A 14,633-nucleotide genomic window follows, 5' to 3' on the forward strand; every position below is an offset into this window, starting at 1 on the left:
TGACAGTGTGTAAACGTAGATAAATAAAGTAATTTCTCGTAAACAGAGCTAGTCTCGAAACTTTTTGATACCACCTCGTGTATGTATATGTATATATATATATATATATATATATATATACACACACATATGAAAGAATGATCATTAACATACATATTTTTATAAAGAACTGAATGACTAGAACCGAGATTTAAGTAAAAAGGTTTTAATATAAAAACACGACTAGTTTCGGTTTAACAGCCTTCATCAGGTGAGATTATAAAAGAAAGAAAAAAAAAACACTAAAGCTTAAATAAACTATGAACATCATAGAGAGTCTCTATACATAATTGACACTAAATCGTTGCGGTTGTATTTAAAGCTGTTCTTTCGTTAGTTGTATTGTTGGGAAAGTGCATGCTAGTAGCATCTCGCGAACGCCAGTACATGATTACAGCTGTATGACAATCTGGGAGGTTGTAGCTCAAGTTATTATTTAGATGAACAGGATTGAAGATGATTTCTCTAGATTCTAGAGGAAACAAATAGATTCAAAGGCAATATATCTATTCCTTGCATAAGTACAGTTTCACACAAATTAGCAAAAGTTCTAAGAAAATACAATATCGGAACCTTGTTCGCTCCACTTCCAAAGATCCGTTTCTTAATAAGCCACCCAAAGCCTTGTTGTCATCATCAACTCAAATACCCTGGTGTATATAAAATATTGTGTTATTGTGATATTCCTTATTTTGGGCAGACAGACAAATCTGTCGAATTGCGTATGGAAGAACACATGAGGGACATTACTTACAAGAGACAGCGAGCCAGTGCATTATCTAGTCATATCCTTTTCTCGGCTAATCCTAATGATGAAAACCAAAGTCACAAAGTCTGCTGGGAAAAATCTACTAACATCTTCCGTTGCAATGATGAACTAGAGAGAAAAATCGTGGAATCTAGAGAAATCATCTTCAATCCTGTTCATCTAAATAATAACTTGAGCTACAACAGCCCAGATTGTCATACAGCTGTAATCATGTACTGATGTTCACGAGATGCTACTAGCACGCACTTTCCCAACAACACAACTAACAAAAGAACAGCTTTAAATACAACCACAACGATTTAGTGTCAATTATGTATAGGGACTCTCTATGATGTTCATAGTTTATTTAAGCTTCAGTGTTTTAGTATTTTTTTCTTTTTTCTTTCTTTTATAATCTCACCTGATGAAGGCTGTTAAGCCGAAACTAGTAGTGTTTTTATATTAAAACCTTTTTACTTAAATCTCGGTTCTAGTAATTCAATTCTTTATAAAAAAAAAAAATATATATATATATATATATATATATATGAAAGAATGATCATTAACTCGGTTAACACATTTTTATGAAGAATTGAATGACTAGAACCGAGATTTAAGTAACAAGGTTTTAATATAAAAACACTACTAGTTTCGGCCTGTAACAGTCTTCATCAGGTGACATTATATTAAAACCTTGTTACTTAAATCTCGGTTCTAGTCATTTAATTCTTCATAAAAATATATGCATATATAGAGTAAAACCCCATTTTTAAGTTCCTGCAATTTACGTTATTTTCCGTTGGTCCTGTCTTAAGGCCTAGTCTTACGATGTATTGTTTTCCCGCCATTAACAACTTGATGTGGACGTTATTTCCCATGATTTGCATTTTTTTCTCGGGTGGCAATACTGATTTTCGACTCGATTGCTGTGGAAATCTGTGCATTTCTGTTCCCAGATGGCGTTACTTTCGGCTGTAGTTTCGTTTCCGCAATCACGTTGACCTGCACGCTTGCCGCAGTAATGTAGTGATGAGCGATACTGTGATTTTTCAATCACAGCATGAATTGATATTGCAGAATTTCTGCTACGTAATTTAGCATGTGAAAGTTGCTTTCAAGTTGCAGTGGTGGATATCCATGTTAGTAACATGGAGAAAAAAGACAGAAAATGTATTTCGGTAGAAGAAAAGATGGCAATTCTGCGACGTGTAGATTGGCATTCCGGAACACATGTGCATTTAGCAAAAGATCTTGGACTCTCTGTGTCCACTTTGAACACGATAGTAAAAAAACAGGTCAAGCACTGAACTCAATGCAAAGCAATCTGGCACGATGTATAAAAAAAAAAAAAAAGAAAAAGCAAAAACAATCAACAAATAAAGATTATTTTATATAGATAAATGTAAGTAATTGTAAATTCATTTATTTTCAGTTATTAAATTTTGTAATCTGGTATGTACACTCACATACTAGCAGTAAGTCATCTTTTAGCCTTATTTAACATTTTTACATTTCCTGTTTTTTTTACATTTCCTGCTATTTACACCTTCTTTCCATCAGTCCCCTGAAAAGCGTATAAAAGGGGTTTTATTGTATATATATATATTCCATGCATCTATAACAGTTTCACATAAATTAGCAAAAGTTCTAAGAAAATACAATATCAGTATCTTGTTCACTCCACTTCCAAAGATCCATTTCTTAATAAGCCACCCAAAAGCTTGTCATCATCAACTCAAATACCCTGGTGTATATAAAATATTGTGTGATTGTGATATTCCTTATTTTGGGCAGACAGACAAATCTGTCGAATTGCGTATGGAAGAACACATGAGGGACATTACTTACAAGAGACAGCGAGCCAGTGCATTATCAAGTCATATCCTTTTCTCGGCTAATCCTAATGATGAAAACCAAAGTCACAAAGTCTGATGGGAAAAATCTACTATCATCTTCCTTTGCAGTGATGAACTAGAGAGAAAAATCTTGGAATCTAGAGAAATCATCTTCAATCCCTTGAGCTACAACCTCCCAGATAGTCATTCAGCTGTAATCATGTACTGGCGTTCACATGATGCTGCAAGCACGCACTCTCCCAACAATGCAACAAACAAAAAACAGCTTTAAATACAACTACAACATTTTCATGCTAATTATGTATAGAGACTCTCTATGTTGTTCATAGTCTTTTAACCTTCAGTGTTTTTATATTAAAACCTTGTTACTTAAATCTCGGTTATAGTCATTCAATTCTTCATTAAAAAAAAAAAATATATATATATATATATATATATATATATATTCCATGCATCTATAACAGCCCTTCATTTTGAACTGCTTAGGTGCTGTGCTCATGTGATCACAGTGCCCTCTCACTTTTAACTAGATATTACTTCTCTCCACTCAGTAATATGTAATGCTTTCTGCCATTCTTCAATCAAAAAAATATGAGACATTACTTTTGTGCAGCTCCTTCTGCTTCTAAATAAACCCAGTACAAGTGTTCTGGACTTTGAGTACCAATTTAGGTACTTTTAGTGAAGATGGCAAATTAAATATGGAAATATATAATAGAATAAGTAATGTGTATTGTGCAGAGCCAGTCTGAATAAGTTTATAAGAAATGAGAGAGAGAGAGAGAAATTACAAACACTATCTAGCAGTATTAAAAAAAAAGTGATCAAAATTTGAGAAATAAAATAGAAATCAAAGACTGGAGAAACAAAGCAGATGATCAAAAAGTAGAAACCAGAGAAAATTAAGAAAAGTGAATAAATACAGAATTATATGAACAATGATGATATTAGAGAGAACTTTTGTCAACTTTCAATAACGTGTGGGCAATGCTGATCTAAGGTTGTATATATCCCACTTAAACAGCATGAGAGAGGAAAGGTAAGCAGAACACAAATACAAATGTATTTGAAGTTCAAAATATAAGATCTAATAATACTGGAGATCTGAAAAAATTGATTAATTTGGAAGAAAATTGTTGATGAGAATCTAGTAATAACGTAAATTTAATTATATAGTTATCATTGTTCCTTGCAGAACTTTAAGGATACATCAAGAACTGATAATGAACTAGCTGATAGTGAAATTCCAGTACTCATTGAGTCAATGTTCTCCATTCACCTCAGAATAAGAACTACAGCTAATTAATTCCAACAAATCTCAGTTACTTAGTTATTTTTTGATTTTACTTATTAGTATTATTATTATTTATTATTATTTTTTGACATTCTGGTCTAACCAGAGGTTACATCAGATGTAATTCTGTAGTCTGTCAATTAAGATGGGCTTCTCTCCCTGTATATATGCATGTACCTCAGATGAAGATGATGTCATTAACATGGAATTTGAAGTGTCAAGTAATTAAGTTTATCTTCAATTAATGTTATTACTCCACAGAAGTAGTTAACATAATTTGAACCATAATGAAAACCTAAGGATACATTTAGAACATGGCATAAGGTTGTAGGATCAACTGCTCTCATCACTGAAAGACCTGGAGCCATTATGGCTACAGTGACTGCATATTAAATTATTTCAAATACCTTTCAAACAATAGTAAAGTCCTCACTACACTGAATTTAAATTGTCACTAAGACATATAGAAATGCAGCTATTCATATTCTAGGTTTCCAATTTTCTGGCCAGGCAGTGTAAGAAAAATGTGATTAGATAAACAAAATATACTTACTTACCAAGCGAAGTGATAGTATTATAGGGAGAATTCAATGGTGAATGCTTTAAAATAGATTTTCTAGGAGATTTGGGTGTCATTAGAGGTGATGGCGGTGGAGAGCCTTTGGGAGATGGCTGCAATGAGCAATTACATTCATTAGTGATGAAATATATAGAATACAAAATACTATTTAAAAATACATAGCATTAATATGTTGCAATCTCAATGCTACTTCATAACAATATAGTCAGCACCAATAAGATAACTTGTTTTTCATTTATTTCATTTTGTTTTAATTAAATGCCCTCCTGAATGCAAAATATCCAGATCCAAGTACTGTTTGCAAAATTTGCTCTTTCATTTAAAACTAAGAAATTAATCAAATCACATACAAGAACACTAATTTAATTATGATGATGCAAAGATCACAAACAATTTATTCATTAAAAGTCTGTGGTGTAATCAATATTTGTACACGGGAAATACTTATTGGAAGTATTTCCAAGTAATAAAAACCTAATAAAAACTAGATTAGATTCACATGTACTTCTAGGTTTTAGGTGATACTGACATTGTCCTACTCAAAAAGACTAAGCTTTTCAAATTGGAAAAATGTCAATCTCAAGTTATGGAACCATAACAGGAGGCCCCCACATTAAGACTGCCCACCCGCCTCAGGGTCTGCTATGTGTTTTCATGAATCATGCAGCCTGTAATGGACACACACAAACATATTTATCCATTACCACATATGAGAATTCATATCTAGACAATTTAACACCCGAATTTAATTTAACATCTATCAACTGGCTGTGTCCTTAGGCAATTTATTTTGCAGGAGGTTAAAAGTTTCCTACACAAAAAAATTCTGTAATTATATGAAAGCAACTAACTTTTTTAAAAAAATTAAAAAAATACTTTTCTCAGCCTTAATAAATTCTAATGCAATTCTCTGGGCATATGCATCTTAATAAAAAAAATATTAGTTAAAAAAATGAAATGCAGCTAATTCTCTTTTTACACAGCTTTTTTTACATGATTTCGAAATAACACAGTTTAGAAAACAAAAGCAATTCTATTTTTACACTGTATATTTTGATTTAACAAGGTTCAAATGGCACTTATTTTTAATATATCTGTTTGAATTCAGTTCTATTAAAAAGGGTATTTCCATTATAATTAGCATTTCCTAGTACAGTACAGTACATATGTACTTAAACTTGAATTTTAGGGAACCCCTCCATGTTTTAAATATCAGGGATTACTCTACGCTACAGAATGTAGACAAATGCCAAATTGAACTTATATAGCGAAATCATAAAAAAGTGTTGGTGGCTTTAAAGCAGCTAAGGATCATGTGAACTATTATTTTGCAGCAATGCCATAGGAGATCGTAAATTAAAACCCTTATTTATTAATCGATCCATAAGACTGTGGGCAATGAAAAGTGTGGATTTTACCAGTGCACTGGAAGGCAAATAAAAAAGGTTGGGTTACAAAAGAAATTTTTAATGAATGGCTCCATCAATGTTTTTTCCAGAAGTTAAATGCTATTTGATAGAAAAAATCTGGACTTTAAGGTTTTATTGATTATAGACAATGTGCCTGTCCATCCTGTTTTAGAACACCCGAATGTGGAATTTTGTTTTCTGCAACCTAATACAACATCCTTAATACAATCACTAGACCAGGGTGATTGTTACCTTCAAAACTTATTGTAACTACATAAGAAGAACATTCCAATATATTTTGGATAAACCAGATAAAGATAATTTACTGACAGTTATTGATGTGAGGAAGAAATTTTCTATTTTGGATTGCATCAAACTTGCTAAGTTGGTGTTATCAGAATTGAAACCATCAACTTTAAATGCATGCTGGAAAGCTACTTGGCCAGAATGTGTGAAAAAGAAAAACCCTGTATGCCTTTTGCATATAACTGAATATCCCAATATCATCAGATTAGCACAGGCAGTTGGCAGAGAAGGATTTCATGATTTTTCATCTGCAGTTTTTGAAGAATTGATGGTTGACAAGGCTGTTAGTGATGACGAAATAATAGAAGCTGTCATTGAGAATCTCAATGAAAAAGAAAAAAGTGATGATGAAGAGATTCTAGTCACTGCAGGACTAATTAAAGGAGGGCTTCAAATGGCTAGTAAAACTGCAAAGTCATTTTCTTACACAAGATCCAAATACTGAACGAACTAAACAGTTTAAACATGAACTGAAGTCATGTATAGTGTGATAATGAAGAATTATACAAAGATCTAGTCAAAACAGGATTTCAACGATTAATTACAGAGTTCATGGTATATAAAAAAAAAAAACCCTTGAATTATTGGAAATCAGTGCTAATTTAGTTCCTTTTACTGAAGAAAATGTTTTGCCATTTCAGTATGAACAAGACAGCCATAGTGTTTCAAGTGATGAAGTGATTTAATTCCAGTCTCACACAAAAGAATGTGGCTACTGTCAGACAGTGACCGAATAAAATTTAACTAATAACCACATGCGCGGGTGTATTTGGACATTTCTGAATTTCTGTTTTATTAGTGACACTATTTTCTTTAAGATATATATATATATATATATATATATATATATATATGTGCATCTCTTTGTTTTGTTTGAAAATAACTTATTGTCTGTATCGGGTTTTCACATCTGGAACCATTCTTCCATTTTTTCACATGCACTGAATTCTTTTTTTACACAGTTTTCATTTACACGATTTTTTTCTGGAACCAGTCTACTGTATAAATGGAGAATTGGGTGAAAAGAGAATTTCTGCACCTCTTCAACAAACCATGCACAGTGAAAAGGTTTTCATTTATTTGTGTTACACAGTTCCTAGCATTTTATACAACATAAGGCGAGAAACATAATTTATGACACACAGATTCATGTTATAATCAGTTATCTGAAACTATTTGATTGGATTGCATCTTTGGAGAAAATGTTGTTCAGTGAGAGGTTGGAAGTGAAAGTAAAAAATTCAGGGAAACTAGAGGTATGTGTGCATGTGTGTGTGTGTGTGGGGGGATCTGCAATTAATTACATGTCTAGCCAACACTGGAGCAAATTAGTGAGAATATGAAAATGATCGCAGAAAGCTGGGTGCAGTTTCCCGGGTATCAAATCTGATCAGGTTGCTAATGACAAGAGAAAAATAATAATTACGGAAGGATAACTTTACTCAGTGCCAAGACTTTACCAGTACCAATGGTAAGAAAGTGACAAAAGCTAAAAAATAGTTCAACTACTAAGTGTTCACTTTGCAAGTGTGAATCATAAAAGGTGGAGACTTTGCAATCACTGATGTTGCAGAGACTGATGTGAGATTTGAGGTAGACAAACCAGAGGTACTCACAGCATATTGATATTTTTATTTCTCAATATGCTGAGGATGGGATGGCATGTCAGCCCATGTGCTACAAGAATGTGCAAGAGAACTAGCAGTGACTCTGATAAACTTGTTTAATCTTAATCCTAGCTTTGGCAAAGTTCCAAGAGAGTGGAAAAAGGGTAAGACATTGGAAATTTCATTACATAACGGTTGCTCTAAGACAGAAGTAGCAAATTACAGACCAATTAGTATCTCAGGAGTGGTAGTAAAAGCATAGGAAAAGTTAATTAAAGGCAAAATTCAGAATTATGTAGATAGGAATATGACGCTCTATGCTGAGCAACAATGCTGTATAAAAGGTAGGTCTGCATTAGTAAGCTATTCCCATTTTATAATAAAGTGACAGCAGAAATGGTTAATGAAGTAATTCCAAGATTATGCTTGTGACTATTTCTTGTATCAGTAAAATGCCTTTGCTGGACTTCATAAAGGCATTTGACATATATTGCATGAAAACATACTGCATAAATTAGAGAAAATGGGAATGGATATGAAGTTGGTGGCATAGATAGCGGATGGCTAACAGACAGATATCAGACAGTAGTATATGAAGTGAAATCAAGGCAAATGAGGATAAGTAGTAGTATGCCTCAGAGCACTGCACCAGGACCAATACTCTTTATTTGTATATTAATAATATGGGGAATGATTTAAGGGGAGGGGATATATTCACTTGTTTGATACATACAAAGTACCGATAATTATCATTCAGTATGGAAGGGCAATAGTTGATAAAGGTGGTGTAGATATCCTGCAGGATGACTTAAATAAATTGACAGCATGACAAAAGACAATAGCTGTTAATTTAATGTCGCAAAATGTAAAGTAATGCACTTTGAGATTAAAAGATTACATACTTTTGTATCATGTCGATGGTAGGATTGCAGGAAATTGATGAGGATACGCATTTAGGGGTAATGGTGGACAGCGATTTGTAGGTCAGAAGAAATAATGCAAAAGTTGGCAAAATAGCTCCAAGGGTTACTGAGATGTTGAATATATTGACAAGTAATAGGGAGGTTTTATCCCTCATTACAAGGCAATGATTCAGTTGCATCTTGACTGACTATTTTGCAGAGATTAGGTCACTTGGGGATCAGGAGGTGGTGGAGAGAGAGAGAATTCAGAGATGAGAGATCAAGCTGATGAAAGGTCTGTGGAACACTCCCTCTGAGGATAAGTTACACAGTTTAGTTGAAAAGCAGAGAACGGAGGGGGGGGGGGGACATGAGAGAAACTTAGAAGTATTCTATAAGATTGACATGAAAGAAAATTTTCAATATGTAATGAGTAAGAAGAGACAAGGGGGAGGGGGGTCACTCCTGGAAGTTGTGTTAGTGTGTGGTTAATAAGGGCATATGGAATAGATGATTTTTTGCTTGGAGAGTGGTGAATGAGTGGACAGAAGCAGTTGTGCCTTAACAGTAAATGAGTTTAAGGAGAGGTATAACAGGTACTGTGAGAATAATTTTAAAAATGTCAGTTTAAAGGGAACTTTTTTTTTTTTTGCTGCATATTTGAGAACATATGCTATCCAGCTCTGCAGTGAATGTAGAAACAAAATACCAATTAGGAAATGAAACTGTAGTAATAAATACATAAAATGGTAGATGCTATATTAACATATCGAGATGTTAACTCCAGCTCTACTTAAAATCGCATTAACATATCTGCTTCCTCATTTTTCTCATCATGTCTTGAGGGGAGGTGGGAAGGAATAACAACACAATTATGAAAAATTAAGTACATGTTGTTTATTACATTCTAATTTTTTTTTCAAATGATACAGTAACTAAATGTTAGCATGCAACATTACTGAAGATAAAACAATTTTATTATTATTATTATGAAAGAAATGGAAATGAAACGAAAGAAAGGAAAACAAGTCCAAGAATACACACACCGAGTCAGCACTGGTATATTAGCAGTGCTGACTCAGTGTTTGTATTCACTGCAGAATCAGTGCAAATTAAAAAAAAAAAAGTAGAGTGGTGAGATCAAATGTGTGTGGCAAGTTCAAACAGGTGAGATCAAAATACTTCACTAACATAGGTGCAGCTTGAGTGGCACAGCAAAAGTGGTCTTATAGAAGGATACAATGCATAATAATCATTTCTCAATGTTTATATAATAGAATGATTATTTTACTATACATAACTGCATACTGGTTTTCTAAAAATAAAATTTTTCAGAATACTTACTCTGGCATTATTAGAAACAGGAATAACTTCAAACCTTGAAAGCTTCTTATCTATTCTAGGACTTTTGGGAGAGTCACCCAAGGGTAGCCTTTTAAAGGCTTCCTGCAAACGCCGTTCCCTACCTATTTGCATTTCCAACAACAGAAGAAGTTCAACTCGCTGAATAGAGCCCAATAAAATCATTGAATCTATTAAAAACAATAAAAAGAATTCTGTATATCTTGGAAAAAAAAATAGTCTGAAAATGTATGAAGCTCTAATATGTGAAAACAATTATATTTACAATAAAACAATCATATAATGTGATACATGAAGACATTACTAATGTAGAAATAGTTACCTAGAGATTCAACTAATGGAAAAGATTGCAAGCGCCTTTTAGTCTTGAGAATACTTCTTAAGTCCCTATAGTTAGCTCCATGCCAAACACAAATTACATCTCTAACCATAATATCTTCAACATATATATTATGAGCTCTGAAAGAGGTATATATTGTTCATGAAAATTTATTTATCCAATCTATTACTTTATATGACAAAGTATTTATTTTGATAAAAGTAAATAACACTAGGATGTGTTCCAAAATGTTTTCGGCTGTTATCTTTTTATATTGCATTTTATTTTTAATTGTGTCATAATAAATAAATTTTTCTTGCAAGCAAGATGATATCTGAATCATTTATGTTGATAGCAATTAGAATGAGTATACAAATTTGTCTAATTTGGGCCCTATACTTTATTTGAAATTGGGCACAAAATAAAGCTATGAAGAGCACCACATATGATGGATTCAAAATATTTAGAGTTTGCAACATCACTCTTCAAGACTAATCTCATTCTGGACAGCAATTCTCAATTTTTTAAATCACTAAAGTACACAGAACTCAGTACTTGGAGGGAAAATTGTGCATTCTTATCATTTTTGGAGCTTCGTAATCTTGTCAAAGATCAACAGAAGCTGCAAAAATTTTGAACACGTAATAACACTTGAACAAATGTGCAATATCTTGCAATATCTGATGAAAACTGCTTACAAATTCTCAGGACAAATGTTTCATCAAACAAATTGTTACCTTGATGAAAAGGTTCATCACAGGTAACAATCCAGACACACAAAAATCAATAAATCAACTGGTTGATGCAGCATGTCTTAATACCTACAAGAGAGAGGTTTGAGAAAGATAAATGTTGAGGACATTCTCCATTTTGAATTAGTTCTAGAAAGATGTGCTATCAATAGCAATTTCTATTCTGAATAACTGATACAAGTGTATACAGTTCTGTGAAAATCACCTGGCATTGGTCAATAAAAGCAAGTGTCAAATCATTCCTTCTGTCCCACTTCCTACCTCACTAACTCTTTCCAAGCACCCAAGTTCAGTGCCACCTTATCATTTATCAAGTCATCCATGTCATCTTACAAAGAATATTACAGCATATAGTTTCAATGTGTTGTATTTTAATTTTTCATTGTATACGCAACCCTGAAGATGCTTTTTATTATTATTATTATTATTCGTGACACCTCCAAGGAGTCCGAAGACTCATCACGGGAGGACACCTACAACTGTCTCAACCACTACACCGAACCTCTACTACGAATCATCTCCATCAACGCCATCTACTGCCCACCTCAACCACAACTAGTATTTTTGTCTGTAAATTGCGTGTGTTCTGAAGGGCCGATTTGTCTGTATGCGGGATGAAAAACCCGAGTTTCCGGGAGAAAAAACCCTGCTACCTCCGTATGAGATCGGCTAACTCACCTTCGATTGAAATCGTCCAGATAAAGATTCCTCCCATCGCGACGAGAATCGAACTTAGGCCTATTCCAATCGAAGGGCACAATGTGCCGTTGTTCTTCCAATTGCGCTACGGAGGCGCAATTGGAGGCGCAATGCTTTGTGATACACAAACCAAAATATATGTATTGTAAAAGTTAACTTTGTTTTAAATATCTTTACTGCAGATGTTTTTTCATTTTGAATCTGAAACTCGGGTTAGAAACAAAAAGCTGATAAAAATTATAGACCACAGATATGGTTTTGAGAATGGAAAAATCATGTTAGAAAGGAGCTTGGCATCACTAGCATTTCATAATATGTGTGACTAATGATAACTAACACTGGGTTCAACAGGTGGTAATATAAATAGTTAAACCTACCAGTTTTGCAACATATGCAAGTGGCTTCTTCGTTAGAAAAAACAAAAAATATACAATAAGCACTACACATGAACCATTACATAACTCCAACCAAATATGTAGGAACAATTACACAAAAGTAAAAATACAGAAACATGGAGCATGGAAGCTGGTACTGGTCAGTCATTGTTCAGCAGATATGCATGACAGTTTGGCATAAAAGTTAAAGTCGGACATGTTGAAAGACCTAATAAGTTATTTCCAAATGTCACACAAAATCATTCCTTGGTTTCTGTTGAGAGCACCTTATGAGTGGATAACCATCATAGCCTCTTTGATGTTGCAGGTGCTGAAGTTGTCTTCTATGTAGGGCATGGAGCTCTTGTCTCATTCAATATTGTGGTGAGTGTGGGAAAAGTGCAATGCCAGGTCTGAGCCATCTTTTCTGTTGTTATTGACATCTCCAATATGCTCTTTTTGCCTAATTTCCAAACTTCTAGATATTTGCATGTAAGCAAGGCCACAGGAACATGGAATATTGTAAACTCCAGGATGTTTGTTGAAAGGGTTGTGATCCTCAGGTAAACGTAACAGAGATTGTATAGTAGCAATGGGCTTGAAAGCCACTCTTATGTCATGAGATTTCAGGAGATTGGCAATTTTGAGAGAATGTTTGGCAATATAAGGGATGGAAACTGAGGCTCTACAGCAAATGTCAGGGATTTGTTGTGGAGGAGTAATACCATTTTCTTAGTGTATCCATTGCTCACAAATAGTTGGAGAAGAGAATATAATTATTCTTTTAGTGTTTCATCATCTCCTGTAATAGATCCCCCCCACCTTTTTTCCAGCATATGGGGGTGTACCAATAATAGCTGGAATTATTTGTTTAAAAATTTTTATTAAAGTTTATAATACCATATTCTAGTCTCCTTCAAAGTACTCGTCATGTGAGTCGATGCCCTTGTCTCGACATTTTTACCGCTGCTGGAAACAGTTCTGGAACTGTTCAACTGGAATAGTGTTTATGGCTTCCAGCGAATTTAATTTCATTTCATCCACATCAACAAATCAATGCCCTTTCATGGTTTTCTTTATCTGTGGAAATAAAAAAAAGTCATATGGAGAGAGAGAAAGAGAGAATAGTGAGTAGGAAGGGGTGGGGAACAACCGCCATGTTTGTTGTCCAGAACTATTGGACCAACAAAGATGTGTGGGAAGGGGCATTATCGCAGTGCAGCAACCATTCTCTGCTACTCCACATTTCTGGCTATTTTCATCACACACTCTCATACAGTCTTCTCAAAATGCTGGGATAAAAGTGTTGCTTCACTGTCTGTCCAAGAGAAACAAATTCTTTCTGTACAATTCCACTCATATCAAAAAAAAAAAAAAAAAAATCAACATTGTCTTGACATTTGATCAAACTTGATGTGCTTTCTTGTATCTTGGTGAATTTGTATGTTTCCATTGGCTTGATGCATTTTTTTTGTTTCTGGATCATAACTGTAGCACCAAGACTCATCCCTGGTCACAACTTTTGAAAGAAAGTTCTGGTCATTAAGTTCTGGCCCCCTCAAATTGTGGCAAACATTCACACAATTTTTTCCGCACATCACATTGCCACACTGAAGCCTTTTGGCTCTTTATATTAGTAAATACTTTTACGCAGTGACTGAGAGTTCACTTATAAAAAATACACCTTTGACATTTCGAGTTCCTTAATACTGAATGAGAGTTTTTGCTCTCTTAAGGTTTCTGCCTGGTCTTTAAGGAGAACCAACCAGTTCGAAACAGCTATCAGGCCAGTGAAACCTTATCAAAATGGACTAATAGAAAGCAAATATATAGACACATGGCCAGCACTTATGTTTTCTAAGTAGTCTGCACTAAGGCAACTCGTGAATGCCAATGAGTGTATTCCCATAAGCTCTCTGGTCAACTTATTTTTATGAAACTTTCATAGTTTCTACATTCAGCTTTGAAATAATGCTGGATCTAATATCCACTTTGCTTATATAATTTTGCTGCACTGAACTGAAGCCTTTTGGCTCATTATTTTAGTAAATAATTTTTTCCCCCTCCTCTGTGAGCAATTCACTCGCACAAACTCCATGACAAATTTGTCTCTTCAGAAACTTGTTCAATGGGCTTTCGACGATCTTCATTGATTGCCTAGCAAACCTTTTCTACGTTTTCATCATTTCTGATTGTCAAAAGTCAGCTAGATTGTGGTTGGTCTTCAACTGACATGTCCCCATTCTTGAAACAGGAAAACCACTTGTAGACCTATGTTTTACCTGAAGTGCAGTCCTTAAAGGCTTGTCAAAGCATAACAATAGTTTCAGCTGCAGTTTTACCCAAAAGTAAAACAACAATTTTTTTAAAAAAGATATATTTCGGT

General features: G+C 34.0%; 1 protein-coding gene across 1 annotated transcript in view; it reads right to left on the reverse strand.

Moving 5' to 3' along the window:
* Window positions 1–14,633, reverse strand: part of ClC-a (chloride channel protein 2) — a 388,967-nt gene that overhangs the window by 132,951 nt on the left and 241,383 nt on the right. Inside the window, exons 17-19 of the mRNA XM_090392133.1 lie at window positions 10,426–10,562; window positions 10,086–10,273; window positions 4,495–4,609 (exon numbers count right to left, since the gene is read on the reverse strand). Of these exons, the coding sequence (XP_090248259.1) occupies window positions 4,495–4,609; window positions 10,086–10,273; window positions 10,426–10,562 (440 nt within the window). The remainder of the gene's footprint in view (window positions 1–4,494; window positions 4,610–10,085; window positions 10,274–10,425; window positions 10,563–14,633) is intronic.

This window comes from Typopeltis vanoorti, chromosome 4, assembly GCF_054136105.1.
Source record: "Typopeltis vanoorti isolate ZY-2024b chromosome 4, IOZ_Tvanoo_1.0, whole genome shotgun sequence".
Classification (NCBI taxonomy): domain Eukaryota; kingdom Metazoa; phylum Arthropoda; class Arachnida; order Uropygi; family Thelyphonidae; genus Typopeltis; species Typopeltis vanoorti.